The sequence below is a fragment of the Rhipicephalus microplus genome, chromosome 5 (assembly GCF_043290135.1).
Source record: "Rhipicephalus microplus isolate Deutch F79 chromosome 5, USDA_Rmic, whole genome shotgun sequence".
Lineage (NCBI taxonomy): Eukaryota > Metazoa > Arthropoda > Arachnida > Ixodida > Ixodidae > Rhipicephalus > Rhipicephalus microplus.
The window spans coordinates 220,407,554-220,429,048 of record NC_134704.1 but is presented as its reverse complement, the minus strand read 5'-3'; the positions used below and the strand labels follow the sequence as shown (position 1 = coordinate 220,429,048).

Sequence of the window (21,495 nt, the reverse complement as noted above, 5' to 3'; positions counted from 1 at the left end):
GCATTGCTCTCTGTTGCTTTCCGGCGAATTCGCCTTCCTGAAAATTTTACAGGAAGGTACATCATGTGGTTAGTGAGCTAGCACCAGATGCACAGGGATCGTAGCAACTACACTTCCAAAGCTGGCATGAATAATAAGCTGGCGTGGTGAGGGACCGATGCAAAACTCAAAATAAAAGGGCGAGTCCTTTTCTCAGTCGGGATAATTACTGAAAAGAATTTCTCCCGACAGTCGTCTACTATGGGTTGCTTGAATGTCGATAAAAGGCAAGATAGACGATACAGGTGTTTGTGCTGCCTTCCTTGAACCTAATCAACCAATCAATCAATCAATATATCAATATATAAATTAAATAATTTTGTTTCCAAAAAAGCATATTTACGGTAGAAAAGGGTGGCCGGGATAAAATATGAACCATTACGGATTGGCAAGTGCGTCATAGCGTTTTGAGAGGATGGTTGGGCGGATAGGGCATGTGACACGCTGTGTGCGCGCGTGTCCGTGCGCTGTGAGATAAGCACTCGTGTGTGCAGAATCATTTGATTGGGAGCATCTCACATCTTTTTTTTTTTTTACTTTGAGCACAGTCTAGCTTTTATAGAACACTTTCTCAGTTACAGTGCTCAGCTCTCAAGCACGCCGCGTGCTTGCGACAAAAGCAGCATCAGACAAAAGTGCCGGGCTTTGCCACCACTGCTCAATGTTCCGCCCGCAAATATGCTGTTTGATCGGACAAGTGCACGTCAGAAAGATAGACGGAGCCCAAGGTCACGACAAATAAAAGGCGCCCAAGCAGACAAACACGGAAGCAGGATCGTTGTGACGTACACACAGCGTGCTGTAGGTCCTGATTCGCCCAGACCTCTCGTCACAGCGCTAAGAAGCACCTACCCTTAGCCTTTTGATACACAGCAGCGACATTTCCGATACACAAAGAAACAAGGCTTCTTATAGACTCCACACGTCCGCAGATCTTAGCAGTTTCTTCTCACGGGCGCGCATTATCTAGGAGTGACTGGTTGTCCAGCGTCCTGTACATGCACCTAAAGGCGCTGCAGCGACAAAGTACGGGCTATAGCATTGGACAGTTTTGTTCACCTGAAGCCGTAAAACAGAAGTTCTAACGAATTTGTCTTTGTACATATATAGCCGCCAAAACTAACATGCCAACATAAAATAGAGTAAAGTATAGCAGTGTAGCTGGCAACGTAAAGCTGATGATAGAAAGAATGTCACCCACAACGTGACAATTTGCTTTCTGCTTCCTTCCTTCCTTTACGGAGCTCACATTGCGTCTGGGGTACAAAACGAGCTCGCCACCGTATCAAGAATAGGCTTCTATAATGTTTTTTTTTTCTTTTTGCTGCTGTAGCTGCGCGCTTTTATTATCAAAAGAAACCACAGTAATCAAAATGGTCTTACCTTGAATGGTGTGAAAATGCAGCTGCTGCCTGTGCTCGACAGGTCGCGATGGTGGCTCTCTTCCTCTTCCGTGAAGCTCTATCCTTATGATTTGTCATGACTCATGTGAAGCCCGGCAAGGCACTCGTGCTGCAGATACTCCCACACGCACTCGCAGCGCACGCTAAGCAAACTCTAAAGAAGCCCTCTACGCGAGCAGTGGACACCAGAGGATGCGGCAGAACCCCGCCGCGGTGGTCTAGTGGCTAAGGTACTCGGCTGCTGACCCGCAGGGCGTGGGTTCGAATCCCGGCTGCGGCGGCTGCATTTCCGATGGAGGCGGAAATGTTGTAGGCCCGTGTGCTCAGATTTGAGTGCACGTTAAAGAACCCCAGCTGGTCTAAATTTTCGGAGCCCTCCACTACGGCGTCTCTCATAATCATATAGTGGTTTTGGGACGTTAAACCCCACATATCAGAGGATGCGGCAGAAATGCATTCTATCTCTAGTGTCTCACACTACTACAGCACTGTCGCCTTCCGTGCTGAGCACGCATTTTTGTGTCCGTCCTCATCCTAACTCAGTCCGCCTCCCCCCTCGTCATGCTGCCTCGCACCTTCAGGCTAGACTAGTGGCTGTTATTCCACATCTCCTGCCCTCGTGCGAGGCCATCTAGACTATTCAGGTGTTAGTGGTGTCGCCTTGGGCACCCCTTCTTCCCATGGAAGCACCTGGTAAAACGCGTTCCTCGCTCACTATTGACGGGGGACTAGCTGGAGGAGAAAGGCGCGTCGCGTTCGCACATTGTTCACTGATAGGCGCGTGGCTAATTTACTTATACGTACGTGGCTTTGGAAGTCTTCCTAGTTAGGAAGCACATGGCGGCAGACACCGGCTGTGTGTGAGAGAGGGTCGGGAGAGGAGGCAGTTGGCGTTACTTAGATAAAAGAGAAAAATTTAGCGGACTTTGGTCCCGAGAAGCTCTTGCTTTCTGTCCTCGCAGCTGTCTTGTAGTGTGCGAGAAGTGCACACAAGGCCAACACGACGAGTGGTTGGCGTTCCTTTGTCGTGAAAAGTACTCTGGGTCGACTTACCCCTCGAAATCCAGACCTGCTTGGCGCATTTGTGCGATACGTCTATCTAGCGCATTACCCCCGTTTACATGGTCGTGATTCGCCAGTTGTCGCATTCGTATAAACGCTGTGCGTGCCGTGCCGGCTTACGGCAAACTGTCGACGCCCGGCTATACGCAAACGTGCTTTCTTATCGAGGAAAGACGAACTGGACCCCACTCCCAACAACCGTGGAGACGGCGTGCCAGCCTCTTGTTGAATGAAATTAGTTAGTCGCACCAGCTGGCAGCCGACTGACTGGCAGTTGCCTCGAGCTGTCAGGCTGTAATCAATTTTACACGAATGCCAGAGTAGCCCATCGACTTTGCAAGCGCGTTTCGGAAAGGTGATGCGACGCCGTTTGCAGGACCTCTCGTCTTCTGTACGCCGCAGCTACCATGTGGTGTCGGATTACAGCGAGCGATTATCGAATTACAGCGACTTGTAGCTGGGTGAGTTGGTTTATGTAAAAGAATTAAAAAAAAAATAACTCATTAGCTTAGTCGTGCCTCGAGCATGGGAAACAGAAATTCGCACGATTTTCTGCGTCATCAACCACTATATAAATAGGTACATATTAGCGCGAGCAAAATAACAATGACTTGAGAAAGGAGTGGCAGGAGGCAGGAATATCTCGGCTCCCGACATTTCTGCTTCGTCCCACTTCTTTCTCGAGTGTTTTTGTTTTCTTGAGCTAATAATAATTCCTTATAGCGAAAGAGGGACGGTCGAAGTTCGCACAACGGGGGGCCACCATTCCCCTCATCGTGATTTACGGCCCGTGAATTGACCGGCACTCGCAAAACTGCCCATTTCCTACGCATTAGTGCAATGCGCGTTCTATTGCTTACATGAATGCGAAGCGCATGTTTCGCACTCATGTAAACGTATTTTATGCGCACCGATGTCACCACACTTTCTTATAAACTTATCCTTTTCAGAAACGTTACTGTTCTTTTCGAGCTACTAGGCGTGAGTTCAAGATCGGCTATTTCTACTCGTCAGCCTTATGACTCACGCTAACGAGTCAAGGAGCTGCTATCTTGACGCATTGACAGTTCTCTGCACGGCAGACTTCCCAATGACGAATTGTCAGCAGGTGCCGCATGCCCTTGACATTTTTCTTTATTCTTTTTCTCCCCTTCCCCCTCCCCGTGTAGGGTAGCATATAAGCCTTTCCTTTGCCTTTCTCTCTCTCTCTCTCTCCTTCAGGCGAAAGCGTCGGCAAGGTGCCTTGTCGCATGGTGTTGTACACTGGCACTGAAGAAAACCAACAAGTTCCCTACTCGACGTTGCAATCCTTAGATTGAGTGGCATAAACCCTCAGTGCATAGGAAATATAGATGGGCTTCACCACTGCCGCTCCCCCACCAGACCTGCTCAGTGGGAGCATAGTCAAACGTTATCCGCCTTTCTGCCTCCCTGAAGGACCTCACTTGTCGCGGGTGCTTCAAAGCAGAAAAAAAAAAAAGAGCCCTGGTGCCTCATTGCTGTCCCTGCACCAAAGCACTTTCTTACACCACGCCGTGCATTCAGCAAATTTCATGCCACTTCGCTTCGTTGTTACTGGCTGAAAAATCTGCAAGATTTTCAGGCAGTAGGATGATTTTAGCCAGTTAATGCAGTGAGCAACGGAATAAATATTGCTCAGTTTTGTGGTTTATTGAAACCGATGACGAATATTCACAGCCGACTCCGAGAGAAGAGTTTGCAAGCGCCCGTGTCCCCTTAGAGCGAGCTTGCAGTGATTATGAGGAACGCCGTCATGGGGTACTCCAGAACATTGGTGTTCGCGCATTTCGGCGCTATGGAAATGTGCGCTTGTCGTATATAAAGGCGGAAAGCGAACACGCGTCCTCAACTCCTGCCGCACCATAGTTTTTCCCAGAGTAAATAAATGAAATAAATACGCAGAAAGTACAAAACAGACTTCATCTCATTCCTGTAGGTGTGCCTCGTTTCGTGTTTGTGCTCTTTGTTGTGATGGGTTCATACCAACAAGCTCAGCACGTCTGAAGCTTCGTATATTTCACGGTAAAAAAAAAAAAAAAAGATATTCACAAATACCTTATCCACGCACGTCTGCTCAGTTCGCTCGTATCGCTCGTTGTTCGTTTTTCTGCTTTCTTCTGACTGTCGTCGCACAGCCCTCGCTTTTCGCTATAGTCCGTGGGGGGTGAGGAGAGCGACAAAGACGTGCACACATAAAAGAGGAACTTTCCAAGAATTCGGCCTTTCTTTTCCCGTGAAGACGCTCACCCCATTCTCTCGGAGGATACTGACCACCTGTTTTCACGCTGTCCCGTGGTACCGCGCAGCCTTATGAGACTCTAGAGGGGAGGAAGGCTTACAGATGACGGTGCATGGTTTGAAGTTAGAAAAGACGTTTCCTCCTGAGGCAAAATGTTTTCGCACGCCGCATTCGGGGAGACAGGGAACCTTCAAATTCAGCGCTTTCCTTATTTCTGTTTAGGTGGCGCTAGGGGAATATTTTCGTTGTAGTGATAAGAATAATGTAGATTTCTCAATATTCCTGCAGTTCTTGTGTGCGATTCGTGTGCATAAGTATACCAGGAGACCGTAACTGTTATATTTTAGGCTATGCATGCTTAGATTTTAGCGCTATTTCAAGATAACAACGATTTCGTTGATGTTTACGGCACGATAAATTAAGACAATTTGCGAGCTTTGTTTCGCATTTCTGCTTGCTTTATTGAAAAACGCTACGTTGAGGAAATAGATCAGGGGTTCTAGTTTATCCACGTGCAAATTCAGCTAACGAACTTCAGTAGTTCTCCGCAAAAATGGGCCACGGTAGGTCTATCTAATGAGAATATAGCCCAATTTAGACCAATATAATTAAAAAGCGAGCGGGCATACATAAATAAAATTGAGGACTCAAACGGAAAATGCCATCCTCTATATACACCCAGAAAATGAATTTTCTCTAGCGAATAGGTGCGGGATAGTCCGCATCGACATTTACTAAATTTGGCTCTTTTCAAAAGCTAATCAGCAATACAGTAAAAGTGCTAGAATAATTTGCTACGTTGAGGAAATAGATAAATATGTCTTAAATGTTTTGCGCAAAGAACAGTGCTGTAACTGCAGCAGATTTTTCAGAAAATGGTCACTGCTGACACACAGTCAGGCCAAACCATGTAAATAGCGCTTATTCTTGGCTCTCCCTACCCAAATGCTAAAAGCTTACTTTTTTTTAATAGATATGTTTAAAATGTACAAAAATTAAGCTTTTCAATGACACATAAACCAACTATATAAGACAGGAAGAACAGCCGCCACGTCAGTTGGAAAAGTGACAAAAACGATGTGTTCGTGCCGCCGGAGTGAGAGCGCCGCCTTAATGTGTGCTATTAGAAAATCTACTGAAAGTTACCTTAGACAGTAGGCTGAGGTTGCATGCTGCGTGTAGATAGGTTGCTTGGACAGCTTGAAACATGGCCTCTGCAGATATTGCAAGTCTTAGCGGCTCTAAGGTTGATGCAACATCATCAGAAGACCTGTCGGTCCATGGTTTGACGAAGCATTGTCTGATCAGGAAGAAGCGTGAATTACAAATGAAATGAATGAGTGTGGACCAAAATAAAAAAAAAATTCGGATATTGAGAAATGAATTTTTGGCTACCGTATGATAGCCTTGTTCACAGTAATGTCGCCCAGGAAAAGGGGCTTATGTGCGTTTTAGAACATTTTAGAATGTGTCCTAAAAAGGGTGTAAGTTTGCTTCGCTTGGCCAGTTTAGGGCTCATTCATTTCTTTTGTGCTTCAGAATAGTCGCCAGCGTAGTGAGTTATGGTACCTCGACAGGGAAATATGATTGCACATGTTAAGTGTTGTGAACATCGAATCATGTGAAACTTTAATATTGAAATTTCTTTTGCCCCCAGAATTGTGCCATTCACACAGTTCTAGTGAAAACAACACTTCCTCGCGGCTTACAGCTGATGGTCCCATTTTATTCACTGAAATTTTTCTACCCAACTAGATGTCAGCACATTGTCCTAGTCATTGCTGCTTGAACAGTCTAGAAAATCAAGTGTATTACTGTTGAAAAAACTGCTCTTTTTCGAGGGCTCATGGTTTCAGGTGTGAATGCCATCATGTCACTGGAGTGTGCTTTAACCTTTGGGTCTTTTAAAATGTGCCTCATGAAGGAAATGTGAACTGTTGTAAAAACGTGAGAGCAACATGTACACTAACTGACAGGGTGCTATGAAACCAGGAGTGGGGCACTCTTCTTTGAATAGTGGCCTGTGATCAATGGGGTGGTAAGGAAATAGTTACCCTGTACTGGAGTGCCTCTTTGCCTGCCACTCCCGTGTGCTGGAGGAATTTCTTCGCTGCACAGCCTAGCTTCTTCATCTAAGCAGGGGCACTCAGCATTATGCATCCTGACCCCATGTCAGAGTGTGGTGCCTGTGAGGAAAAAGGTAAACCGACTTTCAGTTTGAAATTTCAGTTTGAATACTTGGCAGACACAATGTCTGTGATGGTTCAAAATGATTGGTTGAGGTAGTTCGGTCAGGCTCTCTTTCGGTACACAATTCGTTTCATTTGCTGCAGTGTGAACCAGTGCACGGCTATGGCTTCCGGCGGGGTGGCTACCAGTGTCGCTGTCGGCCTGGCTTCCGGCGTCCCCGGATTGTGCGCAACCCGTACCATGGCGAGCTCATAGAGCGTGCCACGGAACACGACTACCGCACGGGTTTTCACTGCGAGAAGATTGGCTGTGAGCGGTCTCATTGTATTTCGACCATGCTTTTTTGTGTTGCTAGCTTAACATACTTGTTTAATACAGTTGTGGCAAGCAGGATGTGATGAAACAACTAAAAGGACGCACTTGCTGAAATAAGACGTGCTCTGCGTGAAAGAATATGTATAATGTTACAGGATTTGCTCAGATTTCGTAGAAGCATCAAAGTTTTAATGATACGACGCCAGGAATGGGAATGTCTTCAATGCATATATGTGTCTGGCAGCTCTTTGTATATGAAAGAGCCAGGGGACCTAAATTATCAGGGCTTGACTGTATTGGAAGAAAATACTGTGGGACAAAGTGCCTTAATTGTTTGCTACAATCTTGACCAATAATTTATACAGTCAAGCCCGTTTATAACGAACTTGAAGGTGGCGCACTAAGTGGTCGTTATATCAGTAGATTGTTGTATATGGACTCGCCTTTAAAATGTGCACTTAGCAACCAAACCTTTTTTTGTGTATTTTTATTAAAAAATTTTAGTCACCCCTTCAGTGACATGTTGGGCTTTTCTGCATGACACTCGTGTGCTCACAAGTAAATTAAACCACGTTCGCAATGAACTCAAGCTATCCTACCGAAGTGTGGCACACCAAGGACTGCTTATAACTTAAGTCGCTGAAGTTGGGAATATCCACGGTACCACACTATAACCAAAAGAACATTTTTTTATAGGCTGCACTTGCGCAAAACATGCTAAACATGCTGCCTCATTTGTTTATCAGTTGCATCAAGGCATGCGATGCAGGGTGCTCACAAACATGCAAAATTTCAAATGTTCAAAATTAACGTTTAAATACTCACATAGCTAATGAAATAAATGTGGGAAAGAAACTATCAAAAGAAAGTACTATCACGGAAATTTGTCTACTACGTTTCAGACCACCTCGATTATACGCATTACGCAGAAACTGTGTCAAATCACGACCAAAGTTTTGTGTGCTGAATTGTGCCAATTGTTTCATTTTACAAGTGTGCCCCCTTTGTCCATGCCTCCCTTTTCATTAACAATATAATTTCATATTCTTCAAGTGGAGCCATTGCAAAAAAGTTTGGGGATTCCGTAGAAAATCGCAACTTTGATTGTCCATGACCAGTAACGAAAAGCGACCAATGTTGCTTAGGCAATATTGGCCTAGTCTGCGGTTAGGCATGTTGTCGTGGGAAGTTTGTGCAAAACAAAGTGAAGATCAAGCATCAAGTGAGCTCGGAACATTCCGGTAAGCGGTCCTATGTTGCTGGCCAAAGCGAAAGACTTTGCATTCCTTTTGGACTTTCCCGACTTCTGCCCCGGAATTGGCTGGCTACATCTGTTCAAAGTGTGCCATGGCATTGTGTTCAAATTAATAGTTGGTGAGGCGGCCTCGGCAAGTGACCAAGACGTTGCCTCGTGGCTGAAAGCAAATCGAGACACCATTTCCAGCTATGTGGAGCGAGACGTTTCTAACGCGGACAAAACTGCGCTATTTTATCAGATGCTACCGGAAAAACTCGCGCCATGAAAGGCGACATGTTTACTAGTGGCAAACATAGCACAGTGCGCGTCACAGCACTTTTGTGCGCTAATATAGATGGCAGTGACTGGCGCGTGTCCTTTGTAATCGGCAAATCGAAGAAGTCGCGTTGCTTTCGAGGATATGTGCCTGTTCGTTACAGACATAATGACGCGCAATTTATTTGTAGAGTGGCAGCGTGAATTTCACCAAGACATGCTCAAGAAAGGCAGGCGCATGCTGCTCGTGGTCGACAACTATCCGCGCACCATGTACAAGCCTCACTGACGGCAGTAACCCCGCTTTTCCTGCCGCCCAACACAACATCTAAGGTGCAACCGCTGGACTTGGGCATCATTCGAGCGTTCAAGAGTTATCATAGGCGCCGCATTGTGGAGCGCTTGCTCATGGCTGCTGACTGCCCCGCAGCCAACCTGCCGCTTCGGGTGACCTTGTACTCAGCTTTGAAGATGCTGAAGGCATCGTGGACTGAGGTGAAGGCTACATGCGTGCAAAACTGTTTCTGCAAGGCCGGCTTCATTGACGCCGAACCCGATGCCAAGCCTGAAGCCCCGGAAGAGGATCCGCTAATTGGTGGCAGCGCGTCGTTGACTTCGATTTGGGAGAGCGGGACATCTGCTGGGATGACTTCATTACGGCCGATGATGATGTTGTCGACACTGCGAAGCCGTGCATGGGTGAGGGCATATTGAATGAAGGGCGCGGTAACAGCGATGCAGAGGAATCGGATGACGACGACGAAACTTCAGAGCCAGCGACTACGAGCGTGCCTGTAGCAATTGGCTACATAGACAGCCTCTGACAGCTTGTAAGGCCTCGGCGGAGAACACGCCGCCACCTTAAACTCGAGACGGTACTTATCACATCTGCGCTGTCGAAAGAGACGTGTATTATGGGGCTTTTTTGCAAAAAAATAATTTTTGATTTTAACTTGGAACTTTTTATAAGCTGTGTTTCATTTACAATGAGCTTTGGATATAACCAACGGATGCCACCTCACGCTCAGGTTCGTTATAAGCGGGCTCAACTGTACACGTTGCTGTACGGTAGGGTAAACGGGAGTCAAATAAGACCGCGTTGTATTGGTTGTGGTGTACACGTATCCCGAAGGAGTACGGCCACCAGCGTGGGTCCGGTCTTAGCGAGCCGCAGGGCACGCATTAACCGTCACCGTGGCGAGAACACGATACTGCTCAAAGTTGCAACACTTTATTGTGGCAACACCAAACGCAGTACAGCCCGTTGCAAAAAGGCGCGGCGGGAAAGCAAGTAGGCTTATCCACGCCACGGGCACAAAGTACTACACAGGGTGCCACGAGCACGTCTCCGCGGTAAAGGTGATCCACGGAGACACCGGGACAAAGGGCCCGGTTGCTCGAGCGAGGGCAAAGGCGCTCGCGTTGGCTTCGAAGGGAGACGGGTCGGCGTAGCTAGGCCACGCACTAGGGCACCGTACTGCCCTTCGGCCGTGAGTACGCAGCGGGGCAACAAAAGGTGAGCGTTCGCCTCGGGCGCGAGGCGCCGTCGGCGAAGTCCGACGAGCCCCGAGCGACGGGACTCGACGGACGGAAAATAATGCGTGGCTCACCGTTTGAAGTCCCGGAAAGTACTCACCGCTCCCGACGCAGCGCGCGAAAACCTCTCGGGAGGCTCCCCGCGCGCCGCCACAGTCAACATCCGCTACCGGGTGAGGGAGTTAAACGTCACTCCGCCCTTCCCAGCGCGGCAGACAGCAAAGGAGGGCAGACATGTCGGGACATGAGAATGGCAGAAAAGGCGGCAAAGCCCGCGCAAAGGCAGCGGGCCAGCCTCAATTCCCACATGGTCTGGCACTATAAGCGGTTATGTTGCAGGTGGTCTACACTGTAATACCGCATGGAACAAGTCACGATCCAGTGTGTTGGAGCAGAACAAAAACGTAAAACGAAAACAAAAACACACATACACACACACACACACAAAACACTATTTTTGATCGTAAAGAAGAATGCCAGCGTCGCGGCCTTCGAAGTCGAATGTCTGTTCGCTGCACCCATCGGTAGAACGTAGCTACCGATGCGACCGTATTCTTCTCTAGCCACGCAAGCAATGCCAGCTCATCGCGCATTCCTCTTGCATTACGGCTCGTGTCAGGCGCTTCAAGCCGTGTGCTCTGCCCTGAATGCACTCGTGCCTCGTGCCTGTTCCACAAGCTTCTCCTCCCACTTCGTCTTCTCCTTACTCAAGACAATATCAAAGTACACCTTGCTGCTTCTGAGATGATGCTCACTCCCTTGACACAAAGCATTGAGCCTGCTTGAAAAAATTCTTAATTTGCTTTTGAGGTAATAAATGCTAAGAATTAGAATGCGCGAGTTGTTAGGAATTTATGAAATCATTACTTGTGGCCCTCTGAAAAACATGGAAAGAATGTGTTTAATAACTGTTTCTTTTAGACGAGCGCACTTGTTACCTTAACTTCAAATCTTGCATGCAAATAAAATTTCATGAACTGTTACAAAACATTGCCGTAGAACCTCAAAGTAATGAAGCGGGATATAACAGACTACTGGATATGACGAAGTGATTGTAATTCCCCTTGAAATTGCCATAGATGCCCATATATATAGAACCTTGTTTTAAGGAAGCGAAAGTTTCCTCACAATGAATATAACGGACCATTCTTTGTCCGCAGCGAGCATTTACTGACCATTCTGGTATACGTTGTAGGGGGTTTGTCTTATGTACAGCTGACGCAGAAGCCTAGCTAATATTCCAACCGACAACAATCGTACTGTGCATGATTAACGCCACCATCTATAGCTTGTCTCATTGCAGCTTCACGGGTTCGGACGAATAAGGTAACAGGCTAGGTCAACGAAACGACACATTATTGCTATACGTTAGAAATAGCGTGTAAATGTCGCGAGGAGATACTACAGAAACAAAGGTAGACGCCTTTAAAGGTAGACGCCTTTGAAGGTAGACGCCTCCTTGATCGTTGTCGTCCTCGGCTCGCAGGGGGTTGCAGGTTCGACCTCCTTCTTCCAAAGCCAGTGTCAGCGAGAGCGTGTAGCCGTCCGCAAGCTAGTTTTGTTCACTGACCCTGTTTTTGTCTCTCTGACGAGAATAATACCTTTTCTTGCTGAGGAAGGGGAAACCCGTTCCGAGTGCCAGGGAAGGGGGAATCGCGAGTGCTGGCCACGGGGGTGTTCCATCCCCTCACAAGAGGCTTTATTGACTCTCGAAGGGACAGTCATGTCCCCGCAACCAGGCTGTCGCGCTGCCCCTATAAGGAAAGGGAGGCTGGGTGCACGGGCTCCCTCACATCCTCTCCCCCTTAAGTAGGCCCCCCAGAACGACAGAGACTGCCACAGGGGAATATTTTGTTATTCATCATCGAGGAAGGCTAGGACGGAGGGTCCAAATCCGTGCCCTCCTGCGGTTGGCCCTTTGCCGTGGGTGCCGCCGGTTCCCCCACTTGTCTCCGCTGCATCCAAAGTAGCCACCAACACTGTTGCTGTGCCCACTTGCATCATGGCCAGTCATCGCCACCGCGGTCACCTCCTCTACCGTTACTGCCACTGCTGTCGCTTTTGCCACCATTACTGCCGCTCTGGATCCAGTGCCGGTATCACTTTGGTCCGGACCGCGCCCTGTTGACCTCCGCCACTCAGGTCGTTGGTGGCGACTGAGTGTTGCCAGTTACCGTATTTACTCGCATAATCCTCGCACTTTTTTTGCCAGAAAACCAATGCAAAGTTGGGGGGTGCGAGAATTACGCGGGGAAAACTTTCTACGAAAACGCAAAGAGCGAAAAAGAAAATGAAGTAACCGCAAATCGGAATTCTCACAAAAGCACCTTACAGCAAACTTTAAGAAGTACTAATTAGAACTTACCTCAACAATAAAAGCAGAGGTTCAACACAAGACAAGATTTATTTGGGACACAAAAAGTGGAAGCAAATAGTCGAGAATTAGAATACCATACGCGAAGCTTGTTGGCGTTGCGGGCGTAGCGGTAGCAGTCGGCGCTCAAAAGGAGCCTACAAAAAGTAAGCGTAGGACGTCAGTATTGGGCTGATGGCTATTTAACAGAAACGTCTGCAATTCCCTTCTGAAGAAATAAAGTTTACCATCAATCCCAGTTTTAGGCACACGGCAGGCCCAACGCGTCTTGGTGGCTTTCAGCTGCCGTCATCAGTAGCGAACACAAAACTCGTAGGCTCCGAAGGGCCTACTGACGGGCCTGTTGCCGTTGTTTAGCGCATGATCTATCACTTGCAACTTGAAGCAGCCATGTGGCTGCAGTATCGCCCCATAACGTGCCAAGATTACCAACACAACACACAAAACACGCCGCAATGCGCACTGGCCAGTTCGGCTTGGCTTGGATCTCCGTGCAATAGTACACTTGATGCTTAAGAGATGGCGCCAGATGGTGCACGCTATCATTATCAATGGCTGGAACGAGCAGACGACTTTATTGCGGCAGTTTTCGGGGGTGCGATAATTACTCGAGGAAAAAAAAATCGTATTTTTTGGGGGGGCGATGTTCGGGGTGCGAGAATTATGCGAGTGCGAGGATTACGCGAGTAAATATGGTAGTGACGCTTTTCAGCATTGGCCCAGGCCACCCTCTTCAGCATAGTCTGGGATGCAGTAACGGGTCGCGGCTGCTCCAGTCTGGCAGGCTCGAGAATCATCTTCGGCGTGCTGAGCCATGGCCTCGAGGTAGCAGAGGCCATAAGGATGTCCGGACAACCATGGCTCGGCTAGGTAGGCTCGTCCTTGTGACAGCGGCTTTGACGTAGCTTGCTCTCCCGGCTGGGCTGGCGGTTGGTCACCCAGGCGCCTCTTGCGTAAAAGCCCGGGGATGAGGGCGATGGGGTAGGCTGGAAGTGGCGTTGCTTGGTTGGCTGGGGCCGCGATGCCGACATGGAGGGTGTTGTGGGTGATCCAGCTGGAGGAGTGGTTTCCTCTCCGAGCTGTTACGGCGGCACCTCTTTCCCTTTAGACTCTCCATCTGCTCAGTGAAAGTCGACACAGAACAGAGGAAAGGTTGACAGTCGCATATGTGTTGTGCGTGAACCTTGCATCTTGCATCAAACATATCAAACGCGGCCTGCCGTGGAGAGTTGTCTCCGCCTGTTACACACGAAGTAACGCAGTTCTGGGTTCCTCACTCAATGTCGAGCAATCTCACCTGCCGCCTGCGGCCTGGAGAGAGACTGACTGTAGTCCTCTTGCTCCTCCCATGACACGTAGGGTTTCAAGTCACATACATGCCCTTGTCCGTCGCTAGGTTTGCCTTTCATGTTCGCGAGCCGATAGACGAGCGAGGAAACTTTCTTTCGTACTCGGTATAGCTCGGACAATTCCGGTGCCAGCGAGGCAGCAAACTGTTTGCTACAATCGCTGAGAACATGATGGTGCCGCAGCACCAGATTGCCCATTTCGTAGTGTATGTTCCGATGCGTGCGGTCGTACTGCGCCTGCTGCTAAACCCTAGCAGTTCTGAGATTATACCGAGCTTTATGTAAAGCTTCAGCTAGCTTTTCGCCCAGCTGTGTTGTGTATTCAGCGCGGGCTGATGTCGCCACTGGCACTCTACTGCCATCCGCAAGTACAGTCTTCATCGGATTCGGCAGTTCTCTCCCCAGGTTCAGAGAAGAAGGTGCATACCCAGTTGATCGGTCCATGGTCGATCGCAATGCAAAACTGATCTTGGAAGGTAGGTATCCCAGTCTCTATGTCTTTCAGAGAACACAACAAGCATGTGCTTGATGTTGCGATTGACTCGTTACATGGGGTTCGACTGAGCATGATAGGTGATTGTTTTCTTGTGCTTGATGCCCAACGCGGCGCACGTCTCAACAAACACCTTCACAGTGAAATATGACTCGTCTGTAATCAACTGCTCAGGGAACCCAAACCTGGTAAAAACCTCCCTAAGATCACTCGAGCCATCAATTTCCTAAGGGGGAAAAGTTCCACCCATTTAGTGACTTGATCCGTGATCACCAGCAAGAACTTGTTTCTGTTTACGATCCATCCTGCTAGGAAAAGCAGTTGTGTGGTACGGGCCCATTACGCCACTTGCCGCGATTTGCCAGGGAGTCTGACTGTTAATCTGTTGCATGAGGCCGGGCAGACGTCCGCCTCGTGGCTTGACACTTTGGCAGACGCGACATGAACGGCCATAGCGAATTACATCCCGCTTCATGCCTGGCCAGGTATCGAGGCCACACAACTTAACGTAAGTCTTAGGGCTGCTCACATTCCCAGCAATGCGTGAATCATGAAAGTAGCTAAGAAGTGCTCCTCTCAACGTGCGCGGTATCACGACTTTGAATGACTCACTTGTGTCATCGTTGGATAGGATGTACCTCAGCAGGACGCCGACAGAATCCGGCAGATATAAATCCAGTGCGGTCACAGCACTACCAGCTGTTGCCCGCTCCGCACCGCCAGCAATACCAGCTGCCCCCATGTGCACGGTGGCCTCACTACCACCCGGCTCCTGGAGCCCGTCGAACACCTTTCGACAAAATGGATCTTTCTGCTAAGTTTCTAACAGTTTCCTTCTGCTGAAAACAATCTCTGCACTAAGGACAGCCTCTAAGTGGTTCACGCTTTTGCCTCAAGCTAACGTTTGCTCCACTGTTTCTATTAGCGCGAGTGTGTCACTCGAAGTTCGTTCTGAGTTAGTCACATGACTTGCCTTGTGTCCAACTGGAGCAGGCGATAGTGCATCGGCTGCGGCAGTGTTCTTACCCTTGCGGTAGCAAACGGTGAAGTCGTAACGCTGCAGCAGCAATGCCCAACGCGCCAGGCAGCCACTTGGTTCGTTCAAGCGTCTCAACCACGTGAGAACCATGTGGTCAGTGTCAATCACAACGCAACTTTATCAATGTAAAAGTCAAACTTACGGAGAGTGAAAACTATCACAAGGCACTCTTTCTCGGTTACCGAGTAGTTCCTCTCCCCCGGCATCAACGTACGGCTTGCCAACGCGATCGGTTGGAGGGATCCTCCTAGCTCCTGAAGCAGCATTGCTCCTAAGCCCAGATCGCTTGCGTCTGTGTGAATCACGAACTTTCTGTTCAAATCGGGTAGCTGCAGCTCGGCTGTGTTGTCCAGCAACTTTGTAAGGCAATGCAGTGCGGCCTCCTGCTCTTGGCTACAAGCCCAACGCTTGCCATTCCTCAAAAGCTTCGTCAAAGGCGCCTGCACTGCCACGCAGTCTGGAATGAATTGGCGATAAAAGTTTACCATCTCTAGAAAGTGCCTCAGCTTAACGATATTGTTCGGGGATGGATAGCTATCGCTCTAGCTTACCTTTATCTGGCAAAATGCGACCCTCGTCAAGCGTGAATCCCAATAACATTATTCAGGTCGCCGCTATCTAAGCTATGTTTGGGTTCAGAGTGATGCTCGCAGACCTCAGCCTTTCTAGAACGTCTCTCAAGTGGCGCAAGTGCTTCTCAAACGTTTCCGAGTAAACCACTATGTCGTCTAAATATACGAGTGCGGGCTGCCACATTGCGTCTCCCAGAACACGATCCATTAGCCTCTGATACGTAGCAGGAGCTCCCACCAAGCCAAAAGACGTTCTCCTGAATTGTAAATGTCTTCTGTGGCATGGGAAAGCCGATTTCTCTTTATCCCGCTTGTCCATCTCAACCTTAAAATATCCACGGCTAGCGTCGAGCATAGTGAAGTACTTCGCCCCGCCTAGGTTGCATACTAACGATGAAATGAAGGGAAAAGGATTCGCGCCCTTCTTCGTAACCTCATACAGCCTGTGGTAGTCTACACAAAGGCGATATGTATCATCTTTCTTTGGAACTTGAACTTCTGGGAAACCCTATGGGCTGTTTGACCTCTCAACTACGCCTGTGTCGATGAGTTCGTTTGAGGCGGCGTCAAGTGCTTTCAGCTTAGCCAAGCTGATCGTTCAGGTATTGCGTTTCCAAGGTCGTGCATCACCCGTGTCAATTCTGTGCTTGACCAGCGTAGTGCGGCCGGGGTGGTCCGTAAACATCGCGTCGTACTTGTACAACAGCGACGACAGCTCCGCTCGTTCCCCTTCTGGCAGGCACTGTCTCTACCAAAACTGTGCACTGACCTTCCCTGCAGCGCAGCACATTGTTCCAGCGGGGTGGTTACTCGCTTTCTTTGCACGCTTTCCTCCCTACATACTCGCGCCTCTCCCTGCAATTGGCATGCTTTTGTCAATGCGGGGGCCTTCGAGAAAAGCTTTAGTGCCTCTCGGTTGCGCTCCCGGTAACCGCCATATGCAATGTCAATGACAATACCCGACTTTGCGAGTAAGTCTCAACCCAGGATTAGAGACATTGACAGCCCAAAAAGATGCACGAAACGTTGTCGTCTCACGCGTCTTTCCCAGCGGATCACTAGCCTAGCCGCGCCGCTCGATTGTGCTGTGCCCGTAGTAAGGCGGAAGATGGTGTTGCTTTGTCTCAAGCGGATATTGTTCTCGTGGACATGGTGCAACACATCGTCGTCGAATAGAGAATCGCTTGTCCAGTATCCAAAAATGCTACGAACTTCTTTCGAGCTATCATTAACTCTATCAGAGGCGCGGGCAAGTCTACGACATCACCTGCGCATCAGTGGAATTACTGATCGTCGCGTGGTGACTGATGTAATTCAACGGCGGCGCCGTCCGTTTCTCGAACCGCGCGTTCGCTCCCCGCCTGGTATACAGTCGCATTCACAGGCAATGTGCCCCGGCGCGCCGCATCGATAGCAAGGACCGCGGAAACCACGCCGGCTCGATCGTAAGTCGCCTCGATCAGTTGGTCCTTGCTCAGGGTTGCGCGGCTCGGTAGGCCTCGTGTCAACAGCGCCTCCTGCCGTGGAATGTCACGCGGGAGGTTGGGGTAGGCTGTACGGACAGTGTAAGCGTAGGTGTCTAAAGCGTGGTCTGACAGCTCCCAACCGCGTGGTATGTGCTCATCAGCAAACAATGCTGACGCATTACCCCTAAATACTTCCGAGGCTACCGCGCTGCCATTTTACGCACAGCGGTGCTCGATTGACTGCACTGCGGGCGAAGGTGGGCGATACGATCACGCAGCGAGGATGTCCCCCTGTATGCGCTTCGTCTCGGTGGCGAGCTCTTCTAGGTTTGTGAACTTGCATCCCCTGAAGTGCGCCGCAAAAGTTGGGTGCCCGTGTCGCATAACGCGCTCGACTTCTTCTGCATTGGTGGCATGAGGGTTAGCGAGACGATACACTTCGTCCATCGCCCGTACATACTTCAGCAAGAATTCTTCTGGATTGCTGGGTTCGTAGCTCCAATTCTCTCTGCAAACACCACTCATAATTAGCTGGTAGGAATTTGCCACAGGAACGCTACGGAACTCTTGTACCGTGTGAGCGCGATGTCAAATCAGCCGGAACCATCGAGCCGCTTGCTCCATGAGTGACACCAGGATTATACGCTTGAGAAGTTCGGCGTCAGAAAGTCCCGTCGCCTGCTGATAGTCAAGCAAACGGTCAAGATACTCGTTGGCGCTCTTGCAGTCGTGGTTGCACAGTCTGCACGGGGGCCTGCGCTGTGTTCTGCAGGGCGCTTGCGAGGCTTTGCATAACTGACAGCGCATTCTGCAAGAGTATCTTGCTGGACGGCAAACTATTGCCCGCAGACTCGCCTACAGTTGCGCCGTGTGTCGGAGCAACTTTTACAACAGCCGCTTTTGTTCGCATCGCGAGGCGACTGAGTGCCTGGCGTGGCACTCTCCATTGTAGGCCTAATTTCTGTTAACGTGGTCTCTGCACCCTCTTAATTGTCCCGCGTGAAACGACCAAAATTTATGCTGTCGGAAAGTCCTAACAGTGCCCCCGTGTTAGCCAAAGGATCGACACTCTGCAACACGACATCAGATGACATTGACAAATCTTAGAATTCCGACATGCCTGTTGTCCTAGTGTTGATATTTGATATTTTGAATTGATATTTGAATTGATAATTTGAATTGATATTTTCTATGAACGATGATAAGCAGGGAATGGTTGCAATTTCACTGGGAAGGCTGTTCCAGTCTGGTGCGGTACGTGGAAAAAACGAGGCAGAAAAAGTAGAAGTCTGGGAACGTGGCCGAGCAACTTGAAGCAAATGGCTCGTGTGGTGAGATATGCATGTTGTGGGAACGATATAAGGTGGGGCATCCAAGGGACATGAAAAATTTTGTGGAACAATGGCAGGCTGGCAATACGACGGCGAAGTTCTAGATCTGGTAAACCAGATTCTGCTTTCAATCCAGATACGCTGACAGTGGAAGAGTATGAACAGTGAATAAATCTAGCGGCCCGGTTTTGAAGCGAATCGATGGCATGTGTAAGATAAGATTGTCGAGGGTCCCAAATTGGCGATGCGTATTCTAGTTTAGGACGAATGATGGATTTGTATGCTTGTAATTTTACGTGTTGTGGAGCGAGGCGTAAATGGCGTTTAAGAAAACCCAATGTTTTATTTGCAGATGAAATGATATTAGTGATGTGTATGTTCCATGAAAGATCGCTACAAAGAGTGACGCCCAAATACTTGAATGACGGAACATTTTCTAGCGGGATGGCATTAACTGCGTACGGATACACAAGCGGCATGCGGTGGCGATAGAATGAAACGACTTTACATTTACTCGGGTTAAGGTGCATGAGCCAGCGCTTGCACCATTCCTGGAGGCAGTTTAGGTTGGCTTGTAAGGATGACTGTTTTGAAATGTCAGTAACAGTGTCATATATAATGCAGTCATCAGCAAACAGGCGGGTTTTACAGGTTAGGTTTGAAGGCAAGTCATTTATGTATATAAGGAATAAAAAGGGGACCAAGAACTGAACCCTGGGGTACTCCGGATGTTACTGGAAAAGGATTAGAGGTATGGTTGTTGATATTAACAGACTGGGAGTGGTTTGCGAAGAATTCTCTGATCCAATTTAGTATGTTCGGGTGAAGATTTAACTGGGAAAGTTTTAGTAACAGTCGAGAATGGGGTACTTTGTCGAACGCTTTGGAAAAATCTAGAAATACGACATCGGTTAGCAAGTTACAGTCCAAGTTAGTATGCAAATCTTGAAAAAATAAGGCCAGTTGCGTTTCACAAGAGAAACCTCTGCGGTAACCATGTTGTGCTGGATAAAAAAGCTGTTTGAATCAAAAAAGTCTATGATATGCGTGTAGATGACGTGTTCCATGATTTTACAGGGCACGCTGGTTAAAGATATGGGACGATAGTTTAATGGCGAGTTTTTGTTACCCGATTTGAAAGTTCGAACGACCTTCCCGTTCTTCCAGTCATCTGGTAGACGTTCTGTTAAAAGTGACTATGAGAAAAGCAACCATAGAAAAGATGCACAAATATATTTTGTATTCTTAAGGAATTTGGAGTTGATTTCGTCAATACCAGAAGAGGAGGAAAGTTTTAATGTGTCGATTAAGCACATAATTCCATTAGCAGTGAACGATACCAGTGGCATAGCACATTCTATAATAGTGGGTGGTATTGTAAATGACACGTTACTTTCCTTGGTAAACACTGATGAGAAAGTGGTGTTGAAGATGTTAGCGCATTGATCATCGGTGAATACGTGACCCAATTCACTGGTAAGAGTCATCGGGGCAGTATGCAGGGGGGTTCAACACCTGCTAAAATTTTTGATTGTTAGTCAGCATGCTTGGTAAGTCAACGCAGGAAAAAGAATTCTTTGCGTCTTGGACTGCGCATAAATAAGCTTTTTCAACTGCGTAGTATTTCTGCCACTTTTGCGGGTCTTCTAGTCTTTTTGCTAACCTAAACATGTGTTTTTCTTGTTTTCTAATCTTTTCAGAGTTTTAGAGAACCACAGCTTTTGGCAGTTTGCGCGGAAGTGGGATTTCGGAATAAACCTGTCAGTCAATTCATTGACCTTTTCCTTAAACAATGTCCATTTTTCTTCGACAAACCGGTAAAAGAAAGTAGTTTCTAAACTGGATAAGAATGCATTGAGCGCCAAATTTATTGCTTCGTAATTCTCCTTGTCATACAACCGAATGGTTTTCTGGGTGTTTTAACGAATTAACGGTTTAAATGCGAATTCGGTATGGATGACCTTGTGGTCACTTATTTCGGGGAGATAAGTAATCGAGACCGTGTCATCTGGTTGGATTGGATTGGATAAACTTTTATTTGGTCCTCCAAAACACAGATCACTGTGTTGCGGGCAGCTCCCACGTGGGGACTGAGATGCCAAGCTCCTCAGCCGCCTCGCGGGCTTGGTGGACAGCCCAGAGCTGATCTGCCAAGGATGAGCTGCGGATTGCCGCCTCCCATCTGGCAGAGGTGATGTGCGATAAATGAGCGAATTTGGTGCACTGCCAGAGCATGTGTTCTAATGAAGCTATTTCCCCACAATGTGGACAAAGATTACTTGGATATAGGTCAGGGTACATGACGTGTAACATTTTCAAAGTAGGGTACATCCGCGTTTGCAAAAGCCTTAATGTAAGTGATTGGGGCCGGGTTAGATTTTTGTGAGGTGGAGGAAAAATTCTTCTAGACAGGTAGAAATGTTTAGCGAGCTCGTTATATGTTGTAAGAATTTCCCGGTTATCCCCTTCACCGCTAGAACGCATCCCCGGGGAGGCGCGGTTGGAGAGTTCTCGCGCCGCCTCGTGTGCTGCTTCGTTGAGATTGGGAGGGGA

The 21,495-nt window shown here is 48.3% G+C and overlaps 1 protein-coding gene across 1 annotated transcript in view; it reads left to right on the top strand.

The window, feature by feature from the left end:
- LOC119173513 (uncharacterized) overlaps positions 1-21,495 on the top strand; it is a 273,757-nt gene that overhangs the window by 100,929 nt on the left and 151,333 nt on the right. The window contains exon 6 of the mRNA XM_037424309.2: positions 7,098-7,263. Within this exon, the coding sequence (XP_037280206.1) occupies positions 7,098-7,263 (166 nt within the window). The remainder of the gene's footprint in view (positions 1-7,097; positions 7,264-21,495) is intronic.